The 14,903-nt window shown below is 36.2% G+C and overlaps 3 protein-coding genes across 6 annotated transcripts; 2 read left to right on the plus strand and 1 right to left on the minus strand.

Annotated features, from left to right (window-relative positions):
- Positions 1-3,496: 3,496 nt before the first annotated feature.
- LOC107643163 (homogentisate solanesyltransferase, chloroplastic) lies at positions 3,497-14,645 on the minus strand. 4 transcript variants are annotated; one of them, XM_088487569.1, is made up of 12 exons: positions 14,305-14,645; positions 13,590-13,995; positions 12,684-12,966; positions 11,772-11,896; positions 11,528-11,674; positions 11,079-11,304; positions 10,835-10,908; positions 10,457-10,549; positions 10,168-10,285; positions 10,012-10,074; positions 9,836-9,868; positions 3,497-3,779 (listed from the first exon to the last, which is right to left on the minus strand). In XM_088487569.1, exons 3-12 carry the CDS (start codon positions 12,948-12,950, stop codon positions 3,705-3,707), a joined length of 1,221 nt encoding a protein of 406 aa, XP_088343695.1. In that variant the 5' UTR covers positions 12,951-12,966; positions 13,590-13,995; positions 14,305-14,645; the 3' UTR covers positions 3,497-3,704. The 4 variants fall into 4 exon arrangements, with proteins under 4 accessions (XP_088343695.1, XP_088343693.1, XP_016202227.2 ...); XM_088487567.1 differs by having other exon boundaries at positions 13,726-13,995; positions 14,305-14,634; XM_016346741.3 differs by having other exon boundaries at positions 13,726-14,559.
- LOC148563500 (uncharacterized) lies at positions 6,856-8,400 on the plus strand. Its single transcript, XM_088488954.1, has one exon. The coding sequence runs from the start codon at positions 6,856-6,858 to the stop codon at positions 8,398-8,400; it is 1,545 nt and encodes a 514-aa protein (XP_088345080.1).
- Positions 8,775-9,462, plus strand: LOC148563501 (uncharacterized). Its single transcript, XM_088487571.1, has 2 exons — positions 8,775-9,096; positions 9,193-9,462. Exons 1-2 carry the CDS (start codon positions 8,775-8,777, stop codon positions 9,342-9,344), a joined length of 474 nt encoding a protein of 157 aa, XP_088343697.1. The 3' UTR covers positions 9,345-9,462.
- Positions 14,646-14,903: the final 258 nt, after the last annotated feature.

A 14,903-nucleotide genomic window follows, 5' to 3' on the forward strand; every position in this document is an offset into this window, starting at 1 on the left:
TCATATTCCTTAGAGTAAAGGTTTTTACGTAAAGCTTCTTTGTTTATAACAAATTCTGTGCTATTCATGGGTATCATCATTCAAAGAAGAGTATGTTGGAGATTGTAATTCAACATCATCATCGGTTTGATAAAATGGTTGAGAAATGTTTGAATTATTTTGTACCTCTGAAATATTAATTCCAGAATTTACAGATCTGGGAATTTTACTTGAAAACTGAGATTGTGAAATCACAGAAAAAGATCTTCTTGCTGAAGCAAAGTCATTAGATGTTCCTACTTCCGATCTGGAGGAAAAAGAGTTTCGTCTGTCAAAGAAAATCTCTACTTTTCCTGATTCATCCTGTCTTATCTCTCGTAAGAGAGGTGCTTGTCTAGGTTGCGTTGGAATGGCTCGATCAATTGACCATGACTGGGGAAGATCGATTTCATCCCACTTTATGAGCCTTGGGACCGTGACATTGGCCTTTGTCATGTCTGTGACGAACAAAGTGGTTTCATGATCTTGGGATTTAAGGACTCTGGAATTACAAGTGTTCATGACCTTGTATTGAATCCTATAGATTAAAGCGGCTGGGATGGATCCTTCCTTCATGTTAAGACCATGAATTCGGATGTTTAGGAAAAGGGAGTCAAGGATGTTGACATCTAACAAACTGACTGTTTTGTTTGGGAAACATTTGAAGTAAACCGAACCGTGTCCAAGGCTTGTTTCAACTGTTCCGATTAAAGAGTCTTGGAAATCATTGTGCCTAATGTCTCTAAGGCACATAAGGATGGAAGCATTAAGACCTTCTCTGATGAGAGGTTTGACAGCTACTTGGACATACCCTATATGAAGATATTTGTAGTGACGGGCATGTTCTCTGACAAATTGCTTGGTTAAAAGATGGAATTCTTCACCGGAGTCAGGTCCTAGAGGAATATTGTTTTCAGTGGTTTTGATAATGTAATTCGGTTTTCTTTTGTTGTCATCAGGGACATATAACTCATCTTGAGGGATATTGGGTATTTTCCAATTGTCTATGGCTTGATTGATATCTTCGAAGATGTTGTGTTTGGGAGAAAGTTCCTCAGGCTGAGTTACTTTCTCAGTAAGAAGATTTGAAGAAGAATGGGGTAAAGAAATGCGGGAACAAGGTGAAGAAGATCCCCTAATGGAGAGACGTCTAGAGAGTGAACGGAAGAGATTAGACAATTTTTTGAAATCTAATATCATTGCCCTCCTTTGGTTCAGAAAGAATATATATATTATTACTAAACTATCACTCAAATTTTTGGATCTGGGAATTATAACTTTTTTTTTAATAATCTTTAAATCCATAGCTACCAGGAATCCTTACGTTCGGATCTTATCACTGTCAATAACATCGTCAAATTAGCCTTATTACCCATCAACAAGGGTCTTACTGCTACAGTCCCTTCAAGTGATAAGATTAAACCGCCCGTACTTCCAAATTTAAAGAATAATTTTGTTTGGTATGTACAGAGACCAAGAACATAAACAAAAAATAAGAACATGAACAGTAAACAAAGGATATAACTTCCAGATCTATAAACCTCAGAGATAGTTTAATAATAATAATAATATTCCTACTTTCCCATTAGACCACCTCTTATTTGATCAATATACACTCACCATCCCCTGTATTATGCCAATTACACGTCTAAATAATACACTTAGGCCCCTTGATGTAATGTAACTAACAAATTCTTATACATGTGATTGTCACCAATGTTTTAATGATTTTTTATTTTATTTTGTTTTGTTTTATTCAACTGAAATAACAAAAATACCCTTCATAACAATATTAAAAGAAAAAGTATTTTTGTAATTGTTCTCGGTTTGTATCTGTTTTCTATGCATAGAGATTTTTGGGTTAGAAAAGACTTTTAACAAAATATTTTTAATGGCAGTTTATGTTGGTCAAATAAAGGTGTGTATGTAATTTTGATAAACCTCAAAGTTTGAGTGTAAGGTACATAAATAGTAATTATTCAACCATTAAATTACAAACAAGGAGAAAATAATTAGAAATATTTTTATAACAAATAATGAAACATGGCTTTGGATTTGGTAGCCATCTCTAAAGGAAGGCTACCGATGACCCTCTCTAAAACAATTATGAATTCAACCTATGCTTTTTTTTTTTTTTCTAAAATTATAAAAGTTCTCCTATTTTCTGATTTTCTTTTCATTTTAACTCCATTGTGTTGAATCCCTTCTTGTATCCCCTTTTCTTGTTCAAGGCTTAACCACTCCCTGGATAATTTTCTTAAGAAACTTACTTCAGAATATGCTTTAAAATATGTTTATAAAACAATTGAGTTTGATTTGAATCATAAAAGATTAATCCAAGGAGAAGTTAAAAGAGCAACAACATCCATCCTTTCTTTTATACATATATTAGTACATGAAATGGGTTTCTTTATATAATTATATTAGTACAGGAATTCAACATTGAATGATCTATTCCTTGCTTTGGTTAAGATGCCTGCACCTTGATAGATCGTTCAGTGTGAATGCGGTAACTATGGTAAGCCTTGAACAAGAGAAGGGGATACACTAGGGGTAGGGGGTTTCAACACAATGGGGTTAAAAGAAAAAAAAAAATTAAAAAAAGAAACTTTTACAATTTAACTGTTATAGATGCGGGGTTCAATTCATAACTACTTTAGAGAATGCTACCAGTAACCTTGGCTCAAAGCCATGAAACATAATACAAATCGTCTTCAATAATAAAGAAACGTATGCAAATCAGAAGCAGCATTAAGTGAATAAGCAATATCAGCATGACAGTCAAATCAGAAGAAACAACATCAATCAAGCAACAATTAAGCAATTAAGCAAATCAGAAGCAACGAGAAGCGTAATTCAATTGGAGGATTATATTGAATTGTTCAATAACTCTTGAATAAGAAGAAGTGTAGAACAGGACCTTGAGGCGGCTAAGTAATGAGTGAGTGATGAAAATGTGAGAAGACAACAAAAGAGTGATTGAGTAAGTCACCGAAAACCGAGAAGGGAAGGAAGATGAAGTGACACAGAGAGAACTCAAAAGAAATGAGGGGATGAGACCGCAAAGGAGAAGCGGAGAAAAGTTTAAGACTAAGATTCCGTTTGCAATTTTATTTCATTCTATTTTTCTAATAAGTCTTCAAAACATCTTCATTGTTAGAAAAATTTTGTATGATGACACCAACACACGGATTATGGCAAACATGATTTTTAATTGGCGAGTTAAAAAGATTAATCAAATATTGTATCGCTATATAGTGATTGTATGACATACATTGATGCACTTGACCCATGATAAGCATGGTCAACGCCATCATACCTCACCGACAATATAGTAGCTTTTGTAGTAGGAGGTATGAAAATATTTCAAACATCCTTTTCACTTTCATCACTGGAAGTAGAAATTATTGCAGATGAACTTGCCATGTTTGTACTAATTTTCCAATATCTAAAAGAGGATAATATCAATTTTAATATATTTTCGTTTTAGGAATATAATGAGGATAATCTCTTTATTTTCCACCATCACTCTACATTATATCTATTATTACAAGAAAAATGCCGTCATACTTTATATACAACAATACTAATTACAACAAAAATGACCAGTTGATTTGGCTTGGCCATGAAGATCAATGACTCTCAACGTGTGCATCTCTTCAAAGAAAACTGAAGCGTGGTATCAGCTAGATGAAAGGAAATATGGCGTACTCAGCATAAAATAGATTCCATATAAATCGATAGAACCCTGAAATTGCTTCCTGCATGTTGAGGCAATTGACAAAGAAGTTTAGACCAATGACAGAAAACTGGGTCACTAAAGCTTTATACAAATGTAACCACCAATTTTAATACATCCTAGTGATAAGATCGGTTATATGGAGTGTCACAGAGAGCATTTAACTATTACTTGACTTGCCCTCCACACAAAGTTAAACTACCAAACAAAGCAAAATAAGTACTTTTTTAAAGACCTAATCTCATCCTGATCGAAAATACAATGAAATCAATTTGCTGTAAAAAAGCAAAATTGTCCTCTTTTCTTGGTGCCCAAACTTGAAATTTTAACCAATCATGACCCAAAACTGACATGGAACAAGAAATTAAAAAAAAATTGACAAGTTATACGAAGTTTGTGAAACTCGGCTGGTGTTAAGCATTGTAGCAGGTTCACACCGTCAGTCCCAAAGGGTAATGCTACGGTGAAGAGTTAAATATTTTTGAAGAGTGAAGATTACCTTTTCTTTTAAAGTAAAGAAAAAACCCATAAAAAATATATTTCATTCTTCACCCAATTCTACTCTTCACCAAAGAAATTCCCAGTCCCAAGTCTGACGAAAAGAGGAGAGGTGTGCTCGATAGTTGTTGTTCAAGATATAAAGTTTGGGCAACTGATAGCTGAATTGACTATAAACTAATGCTAAAAAGAAAAAAATTGGTATCCAACTTCTGAGTCTTTTATCAACTTTTTGCCACATTCATTTTTGTAGGTATTGAAAATAAAATAAAGGTAAAGTATATTTTTTTTATCCCTAAGTCCTCGAAAAGTTTTAAAAATATTCCTAATATTTAATTTAATTCAATTTGGTCCCCATTGTTTAAAATAAGTTTCAATTTTATCCCTGGCTTCGTAATAGTCAATCACTAGTCAAAATTCACTTTTCCAATTATACCCCTTGACCACATCATCATCAACATATCTCATCTCTCATATCTCCAGCAATCAACAACACCCCACTTCCATCTCCTACAACCTCCATAAGCATACCATCATTTATCATAATCATCACCTCCACCCCACCTATTCATCTTTTTCTCATTCTCTCCTGTACACTACTGCCACTAACCCCTCCCTCCCCACCCCACCACCAACAACAACTCATCATCCTTAACCTCACTTATTCTTCTTTTTCCCTCCCTCTTGTAACCCACCACCGTCATAAAAACACTCTTTTTCTACATCCAAGACCGCCAACACCCTTCACCTCGCCTATTCTTCCTTTACTTTCCCCTTTTGTAACCCACCACCTTCATAAAACCACTCTTCTTCTACATCCAACACTGCCACTCTTCTCCAAAAACTATCAATACCAAAATCAAATACCCCCTCTTATCAACCACCACCACCCCTCCAAACAACAACAGCAACACAAAATTCCCCTTTTTTTTTTCAGAATTCAGAAAATCAAGTTGGAATTGGTACCATAGCATAGAGATTAGTAAACTCATTGACCAAAGTTTGAGTCTTTGTGAATCGCTATTGAAAAGCATCACTGAGATTGTGAGCTGGGTCAGTGGAGAAAGATGAACTCATTGAGAGAGAGAGAGAGAGAGAGAGAGAGAGAGAGAGAGGAAAGGTGAGCTCAGGTAGTGGTGGTATATGGTGGGTGATTTGGAGAAAGATGAATTCAGCGAGCGACAGTATATGGTGGGGGAGTGGTGGTGGTGGCTGCGATGGTAATTAGGTGAAGGAAAGGTGACAATGATGATGAGAGGATGCTAATAATATTCATGATGTAGAGGTAAGGTGATTTGGCGTTGTAAGAGATGGAGGTAGGGTGACATACTGCTATAGACTGCTGAAGTTATGAGAGAAGATGATGAGATAAATGTTGATGTTGATAATGATGTGGTCAAGGGGTATAATTGGAAAAGTGAATTTTGACTAATAGGTGACTGTTAATAAATTAACATGGGGAATAAAATTGAAATTTATTTTAAACATTAAGGACAAAACCATGGTTCTGAAAACCAAACCAGATCAGCCGGTTCAACCGGAATAATCGGAAACCGGTCACCTAGTCGGTCTGGGTAACGTCAAAAACCGACTGGCAAAGAACCGGTGAAAAAACCGGTCGAACCGGTGGTTAACCGACGAACCGGGAGAACCGTCCGGTTTTTTGGCGGTTTTATGGTTTGCAACCTGAGATGCCAAACGACGTCGTTTTGGCTTTAAAAAAAAAAAAAAAAAAGAGAGAAAGGCGTAACGCGTAACCCAGTGCAGTAACCCACTAACCCTAATCAGTTTCCCCTTTCCCCTTTCCAAGTGCATTGAGCCATTCACCCACCATTGCTACCAAGCTCCAGATTCCAGAAACCACCGAGCCATCCACAGCAGCCGCGACCACCACCACGTTCTGCTTCTCGCTGAGCCCGCCTCCTCGTTGCCGAACGTCGCCGAGCCCGCCTCCTCATTCGCCGTCGCCGAACGTCGCCGACACCGCGTCCTCACTCGCCGCCGGTAAGACTCTGTTCTTGTCTTGATTTATTTGCTGCCTTCTGGGCTTCTGGGTTCTGATTATGATTTATGAGCTCGCCTGCTCTATGCTTGAACTTGCTTCCTTCTGAATTCTGATTATGATTTATGAGTTCTATGCTTCTTGATTTTGATTTTCTGATCTCGCCTCCCTCTGAACTTGCTGCCTTCTGATTATGAGTTCTGTGCTTGAACTTGCTGCCTTCTGAGTTCTGATTATGAGTTATGTGCTTGATTCTTTATTGATTTCGATTAATTTGCTGCCTGCTTGATTTGCTGATTTCGATTTATTTTGCTGCCTTCTTGATTTTGTGATTTCGAATTATCTGCTGCCTGCTTGATTTACTGATTTCGATTTATTTTGCTACTTCATGATTTTTGTTTTTGATTTTCTGAGGTTATTTACTCATGATTTTGAATGTTTGCTGCCTTCATGATTTTTGTTTTTGATTTTCTGAGGTTATTTATTCATGATTTTGAATATGTTTTGCTGCTTCTGAATATGTTTGCTGCCTTCATGATTTTTGTTTGCTGCTTCATGATGAATTATTTATTTGTTCATGGTTTTCTGATTGTTACAGATGGAACAATCACAAAGTAACCCACAGCCACAAAATAATGCTGTTCAAGATTCTCAAACTGGTTCATCCAGAGGTAAATCTGATCCAGCTTGGCAATATTTTACAGTGAAGTATGACAAAAATAACAAGGCTCAATATACATGTATTTTCTGCTTGAATACTTACAATGGAGGGGGGATATATAGAATGAAATATCATCTTGCAAAAATCCCTAGACAAATTAAAGTTTGTAACAAAATAACTGAAGATGTTGAACTTCAATTCAAAAGGCTTTTCGAGGAAAACAAAAAAAATAAGGCAGAAAAAAGAAAATTTACAGCTGATTGTTATGATGTGAAAAGTGAAACACAAGCGGAAGAAGAGGGTGAAGCGCCTAATCCTGTACAACCTCCGGCTCCTGCAACAATGGGAGACAAAGGAAAGAGAAGAGCGATTGCTGCTACTCCAAATGGAAGTTATTTTAAGGAAAGGACTACGCCAGGCTCTCAACCAACTTTGAAAAGTGTCTTGGCCAGTAAACAAGTTGTGCACAAGGTTAAGTTGGGGCTTGCAAGATGGATCATTGATGCACGAATTCCATTCAATGCAATTCAATCGCCTTACTTTCAACCTGCCTTGGACGGCGTTGCTGCAATTGGACCTGGTTTCAAGGGACCGTCATATGATGAAATGAGAGTTCATTTGCTGGCCGATCTTAAGAAGGAGTGTCAGTTGCTTGTTGAAGGTTATAGGAGCTCGTGGAAAAGGACTGGTTGTACACTGATGGCAGATGGCTGGACTGATCAAAGGCAGCGTACGTTAATTAATTTTCTAGTTTATTATCCTGCTGGTATGTCATTTGTTAAGTCTGTTGATGCTTCTGATATGATAAAAACTGCTGATACCTTGTTTAAATTGTTTGCTGAGGTTATTGAGTGGGTTGGGTCTAGTAACATTGTGCATGTGGTTACTGATAATGCTGCGAATTATTTATCAACTGGAAAACTCATTCATGAAAAGTATCCAAACATTTTTTGGTCTCCTTGTGCTGCTCATTGCATCAATCTTATCTTGAAAGACATAGCAAGTCTTCCTCACATAGCTGACCTTGCCTCTCGTGCTTCAAAAGTGACTGTGTTTGTTTACAATCATATGATTTTCTTGTCATGGCTTAGAAAAAGAAAAGAGTGGAAAGAAATTGTTCGACCAGGAGTTACACGTTTTGCTACTGTTTTCATTACTTTGAAAAGTATATATGATCATAAAGAAGACTTGCAATCATTGGTGGTGGACAAATATTTCACTTTTCATAAATTATCCAAGAGTGTCAATGGAAAGATGGTTAGTTCAATTATCTTGGATAGTAAGTTTTGGGAGGATTGTTTTACTACTGTTATGCTTGTTGGTCCTCTTATTAAGTTATTGAGGCTTGTTGATGCTGATGAGAAACCTTCTCTGGGTATCGTGTATGAGGGCATGCAAAGAGCCAAAATTGCTATCAAGACAATGTTTAGAAATAGGAAATCTGCATACACACCTTATACAAGTATCTTGAAAATGCGATGAGATAAGCATTTGAAGCGTAACCTCCATGCAACAGCATACTTTTTGAATCCAGATTTCTTCTATAGTGAGGGGTTTGTTGAGAAGGCAAATATCTTGAGGTCTTTGCTTGATTTATTTGATATTGAAACTCTTTGCGATGACTCAGTTGCCGCAATGCAAGAGACACAGTTATATCGAGATCGAAAAGGAAATTTTGGAAGGGAGAGTGCATTGAAAGCAATTAAGAGACTTGAACCTGGTAAGTTATTATATTTCTATGTTCAATTTACTTTGAATGTTTTTTAAATATTGAATGAGAATTGATGGTTGACTTTCATATCCTGGTAGGTGAATGGTGGAGGCTACACGGTGGGAGTGCTCCTAACTTGCAAAAAATGGCAATTCGTCTTCTTCATCAAACATCTTCATCATCCGGCTGTGAGAGGAACTGGAGCCTCTTTGAACAAATCCATTCAAAGAGGAGGAACCGATTAGAGCATCAAAGGCTAAGTGACATTGTTTATGTCACTTATAATCTACGCCTTCAATCTATAATGCATCGCAAGAAGAATTATGATTCAATTGACATTCAAAGCATTGACACAGTAGATTTTTTGGTAATGCCGGATGAAAATGATCCTGAATTTACTAATGGAGACATCGAAGGCATTGAAAATTTAATTTATACGGATAATGCTATGCCTTCATATCCTAAAGGTGATTGAAATAGCAAAACTTGTTTCATTTCCTCTCAATATCTGATGTAAAGTTGTAACTTTAATTTTTTCTTGGTTTTCTATTTTATTTTATTAGATGGAGGAGACATGGAACTTGATGTGGATTTGCCTAATGTTGCTGATTCTTCAAATACAGCTTCTTTTGGTAGTACTTCTGATGATGGTGGCTTTGGATTACCTGTTTATGATGGAGATGTTGGAACACTTAATGATAATTATGATTTTTGATGAATTGCACCTTTGATTAGTTGAAAACTTGCTAGTAATTGAACCTTTTGAATGTAGAACATTATGGGTTTGTCATTATGTACGTTTTTTTGTTTAGTTATAAACTTTGATGTTTGAAGTTGTTTGTGAACCTCTAATGTTAAGTAATGGATAATTTATTATGTGAAATTTTAAATTTTATTAAGTTAGAAATTATTGAATTTATATACTTAAGATTATTTTAAGTTTTTTAATAATTTTATTTAATATTTAATTAAACCGGTTGAACTCCGGCTGAACCCCGGTCGAACCAGTGAACCATTGAACCAATAATCTCACCGGTTTATTGACCGGTCCGGTTCTCGCAACCTTGGACAAAACTAAATCAAATTAAACGTTAGGAGTATTTTTAAAACTTTTTGAAAGTATACTTTACCCATAAAATAATAAATATGTTAAAAACATGGAAAGAGTAACTACATTATTTTCACACAGAAGGGGTAGTATGTTACCTTGGTATAATTTGCTTTTTCTAATACCCATGCCTGAAATATAATTAGCAAAGTACATTCTGTTCAGAGTGATTGGATCAAAGTAGGAGACAAAGCAAATGCAAGACAAACATACACAAATAAAATAAAATAAAATAAAATGAAAATCATAATAGTTATTAATTCAAGAAGCAAACCTGGAAAATCAAGCAGGATGCAAAAATCATATGAGCTGGTATCAGTAACCATTGCCTGAAAGCCTGTAACATACAACTGGGACTTATGTACAGTCATGTAAGATGAATAAAAAATTTCATTAGTGTGATTGGCAGACCAAGGATGTTTATATTAACCTGTGGCGTATAAATTGCTGCCAATATTGAACCAATATAGTTCATTAGCAAGATTCCACAACCAAGGAAAGCAATGTTCCGTACACCAAGTTTTGTCGCAAAGGTTGATATCTGATACCTGAAGTTAGTCATTACAAGAAAGTCCTTATTAGAATAGAATAAGATAATAGCCCAGTGCAGGAAGCGGGTCAACCTTTGTGCATGTACAATATATAAATGCAGATATAATGAAATACAAGTTCTCCGTATCGGCAACTCGGATAAATAAGCTTAGCACTATGTGACTTACTTGCGATCCCCCTCAACATCTGGAAGATCTTTCGTTATAGCAATTACCAATGCAAACAATGTTACAAACGTAGTGATGAAAACCACAGGTGAGCTGCAGGTAAAGACACAAAAACAAATGTGTTCTCAAATAAGTAAGGTAAACAATATTGGATGAGAACATAATGTTTTATAAAATTATAAGATCGATTCGATTATACAGGGAAGCATAGTCCTACTTTTCAAGCAAAGTTCACTGGCCAAGTCATGTAATCATAGAATTAGACAAATTAATATTTAGGATCGACTTCGTGGAGGTATTGTTGGCACAACATGTTCCTATGAACCTGGTTCTTTACCTTAACCAACTACAAATATGAAGCAACAGAAAAACACAAACCTCCACTCAAATGCAAGTCCAAGGGCAGCTCTAGTGGCATAGTACACGCCAAAGTTAAGTAGAAAACCTCGGACCTGCACAAGCCTCTTCTGTCAACGCTCAACCATAATAGATGCTTCAAATTCAAATAACCATTCAGTTGCTCAAAAGAATCTTGAAAGTAATCATATGAAGTAACTATTTAGTTGAACTTTAAGTACTGTTAGCTCGGCCTAGATAGGGAGAATAGGAGGGTAAACCATACCGTGGCAATAATAAGAAATGCTGCAATAGGAAAACGTTTCATTCTTAATGGAGGAACGGAATAGATGGTGCCGAGAAAAAGGCCAAGCGTGTAAAGTGAAAATATAAAGGGCCCAAAGTTCAATCCAACAATCAACAAGCCAGCAGCAGCAAAAAATGCAACTAATAGCCATGCAGATTGGACTGAAAGATCTCCAGCAGCTATAGGTAAATAAGGTTTGTTTACCCTGAAAATGAATATAAAGCTACTTAGATAAATGACCCAATATACATTTACTTAGGTTGAGCTTTAACCAACAACAGAAACAGCTTCAGATCCAGGGAAAAGAATGCGAAAATGACAGTTACATAAGACACAAATTCAAATATATAGGAACTTAGCAAGCAAGCTATGGGAAAAGGCAGAGGAAGTCAGTTTCACGGAGAATTTTATAAATGATTACATCATACTTGTCAATGCTAATGTCATAGATTTGATTGATTCCAACTATATAACCATTCCCACAAATCAGGGCAAAAAGACCAGAGAATGCTTTGAACAGAAGGGACCACTTTATCAGATTTGAGTTTTCAATCAATGCTCTTGCCACCAAAGCACTGTAAACAGAACGAATAACCGGCATTCAGTACAGTAAACTTTCTGAGAGAAAAATAACTGCATTGCTTATTGCAGGCATATGGTAAAGTTACTCACAAAGAACCTAGTGCTGTGCCGCGTATAGTATGTGGCCTTAAAAATCTCCAACATGCATCTTTGAATTCTGAAACTTTGTCTGCAAATGGACGATCTGATCCAGCAGCTCCAACATGGGTACAAGCCTAGCATAAGGTATTTCACCTTAAACTGATGAATCAGACTAAAATATCATATATTAAAACCAATGCAAAAATGTGAGTACTAACAAACTGAATTAGCTATGAGCATATTCAGAGGTTGCACACCTGCAGTTAGTGCCGAAAAATAAATTTTTCATGCTAACCTTTGTGTTATCAATCGTGAACAAGGCTATAATTTTATATATTTAGTTAACATCATATTGTCCATGTCTTTATCTATATGTGGTATACAGGAGTCAATAAAGCAAACTTTTCAGTCCTAGTTACACTGATTCAATGAAAATAACAGGTTCAACTTGCACATTCACTAAATTCTATAAGGAGCTATTAATTGTGATGGTTCTAGAAGTTAATTTTGATAATTGGATCTTACATAAATGGTCAAAATTAAAGCATTGCATGACTATTTTAAGTAACCATATGACCTATAAATAACTCATCATTGTGCATAGTTATATTATATGGCCAATATTTGCTCCTTCCTACCCATATATAAATATAATTGGGTCGGTATTGCAAAATCAATCCCAGCCACTGATTTCAATACAATCAAAGTGATAGAATATCATGAACACCATGGAGTTAAACAAATTAAAGGAAACAAAGCTCATGATATTTTAGTACATGCAAATTTCCCAGGTGATTCTCCATTTGCCACTGATTAATTACCAACAATAGCAAAAATTGAATATCCCAGACTAAAACAAACAAGGTAGCATGCAGATAGAGGAAGCAAAATCGGCATATGAAGGGGAAAAGAAATACACACCGTGATGGAAGTGGGTCTATTCGAGAGTCTTCTGTCATGATATCGTAGAGTTGAATGGTTGTTTCTGGAAAATTTTAAGCACAAAGTAGAAGCCTTTGGAGCAAACTTGGTGGTGGGTGTTTTGATGGAGTAGGAGGAGTTGCAGTTGGAGGTGGCAATTGAGGGATGAGCATGAAGTGAAGTTGATTGAAATGTTGAGAGCTTCATGGGGAGCTGAGTATGGCAAAGCATAACACTTTTGCAATCACAGATACAATGGGTCACCATCTAGTCAAGCCACCACCTAATCAACATCAATCCAGATAGCTTATTGGAAGAAAGAAAGTTTTATCATTGCATTTTTTGGATTTGTGCATTGTGTACTTCAAGTAAAAGAAATGATATAGAGATTTGTGGCACCATCAACCAAGGTTGCAAGAACCGGACCGGTCAATGAACCGATAAGACAACTGGTTCACTGGTTTAATGGTCCAACCGGGGTTTAACCAGGGTTCAACCGGTTAAATAAATATTAAATGAAATTATTAAAAATTAATATACGTAATGCTTGATCACTATCTAGTTGTTCTATCTTCAAAAATAAAAATTTTTAATTAGTAACAACTACAATTTACAAACACAAATTTACACAAATTAAATACCGTTATAGCCAATGACTAAATATTGATTGTTGAACAGATTTACAGAAAATTTCTAAAGAAGCCAACAATACATGCAGCACCAAAAGTTCAAAACAGAAAATTATCAATTACATACGGCATCAAATGTTCAGAAAACAAATTCAGAAGTCAGAATCCATACAATTAGACAATTAAATGAATTAACAATCAACAAAATTAATAAGTACCAAAAAAATTAACAGAATTATTTTAAAAGAATTAATTCAAATTGAAAAGAACAGTTAACCTGAAAAAAATCACTAAATGAAGTCAATCAAAATACAATGGTCCTCAACAAGCAACTAGAGAGGGCTACTTCCATAATTTCTAGCCTTGAAGATGCCCACAGCCTCATCAAGAAACTTAGCAGAAAAAGAGAGAACCTGGAGAACAAAGGGAAGAAGCTCGACTGCTCGAGCGTTCCACAGAGGTGAAAGCAAGGTCCCTACGCTCTTTTGTGCAAGAATACGCTGTTGTGAAAGTTAAAAGAACTCCTTCTTTGAAATAAGAACAATTATCCGGCTAACCCGTTCTTGGAGGAAGAACAAAAAGGGCTGGTGCAGAAAATGCCCTGGAGCAGTGGAACAGAGGTGACGATGGAGAGACGTTCGCGGTGAGCAGTGGAACAGAGGTGAGCAGTGGCAAACAATAACCTCAGCAACAAAATCATGAATAGAATAACAAATAAATTAATAACCTCATCAAACAATTACTAAACCAGCAAATAATAACCTCAGCAAAAAACATCATGAACAGAAAATCAGAAATAACAAATAAATCTATAACCTCAGCAAAAATTACTAAACCAGCGAACAATAACCTCAGAAAATCCAGCTAATCAGTAAATCAATTTGAAACAAATAACAAGTATTATCAGAAATCAATTGCTAAACCCTAAACCAGCAAGCAGACGCCGAGGAGATGGCTGTGAAGTGCGAAACTGCGAACAAAGTATTACTTACCGGCGGCGAGGTGGAAGGCGAGCAATGGCGATGACAGAGGACGCGACACCGGCGAACAGAGAGAAGGCGAGCTCGGCGATGACAACGACGCGGTGGGGGCTGCGGTGGTCAAACCCGTCGCTGCGGTGGCTGCGCGATTGGGTGCTGCGGTGGCTTCTATGGTTCTCAGAGAAGTGAAGAGAGGAGATGAGTTTGTGGCTTTGTGAAGAAGAAGCTGCGATGGCTTCTATGGTTCACTCCAGTTTTGCGTTTGGCCGTTTCTCCTCCTTTTTCTTTTTTTTTTTTTTGGGAAAAAACGGCACCGTTTTGGAGGGTTTGTCGAAAACTCTCGAAAAAATCGAACGGTTCTGCCAATTCATCGGTTAATCACCAATTTGACCGGTTTTGTAACCGATTTTTTGCCGGTCAATTTCTAGACCTATTCGGACCAACTTAATGACCAAATTCCGATTAATCCGATTGAATCGATCGGTTCAATTCGATTTTCAAAACTATGCCATCAACCAATCTCTTTTTTAAAATAAATAAATAAATAAAAGAATAATATATTTTCTTCATCATTCTAAATATCTAATAATGCTTAAATAAAAAAATTTCTT

Source organism: Arachis ipaensis, chromosome B5 (genome assembly GCF_059453495.1).
Source record: "Arachis ipaensis isolate K30076 ecotype BB chromosome B5, ASM5945349v1, whole genome shotgun sequence".
NCBI classification, from domain to species: Eukaryota; Viridiplantae; Streptophyta; class Magnoliopsida; order Fabales; family Fabaceae; genus Arachis; species Arachis ipaensis.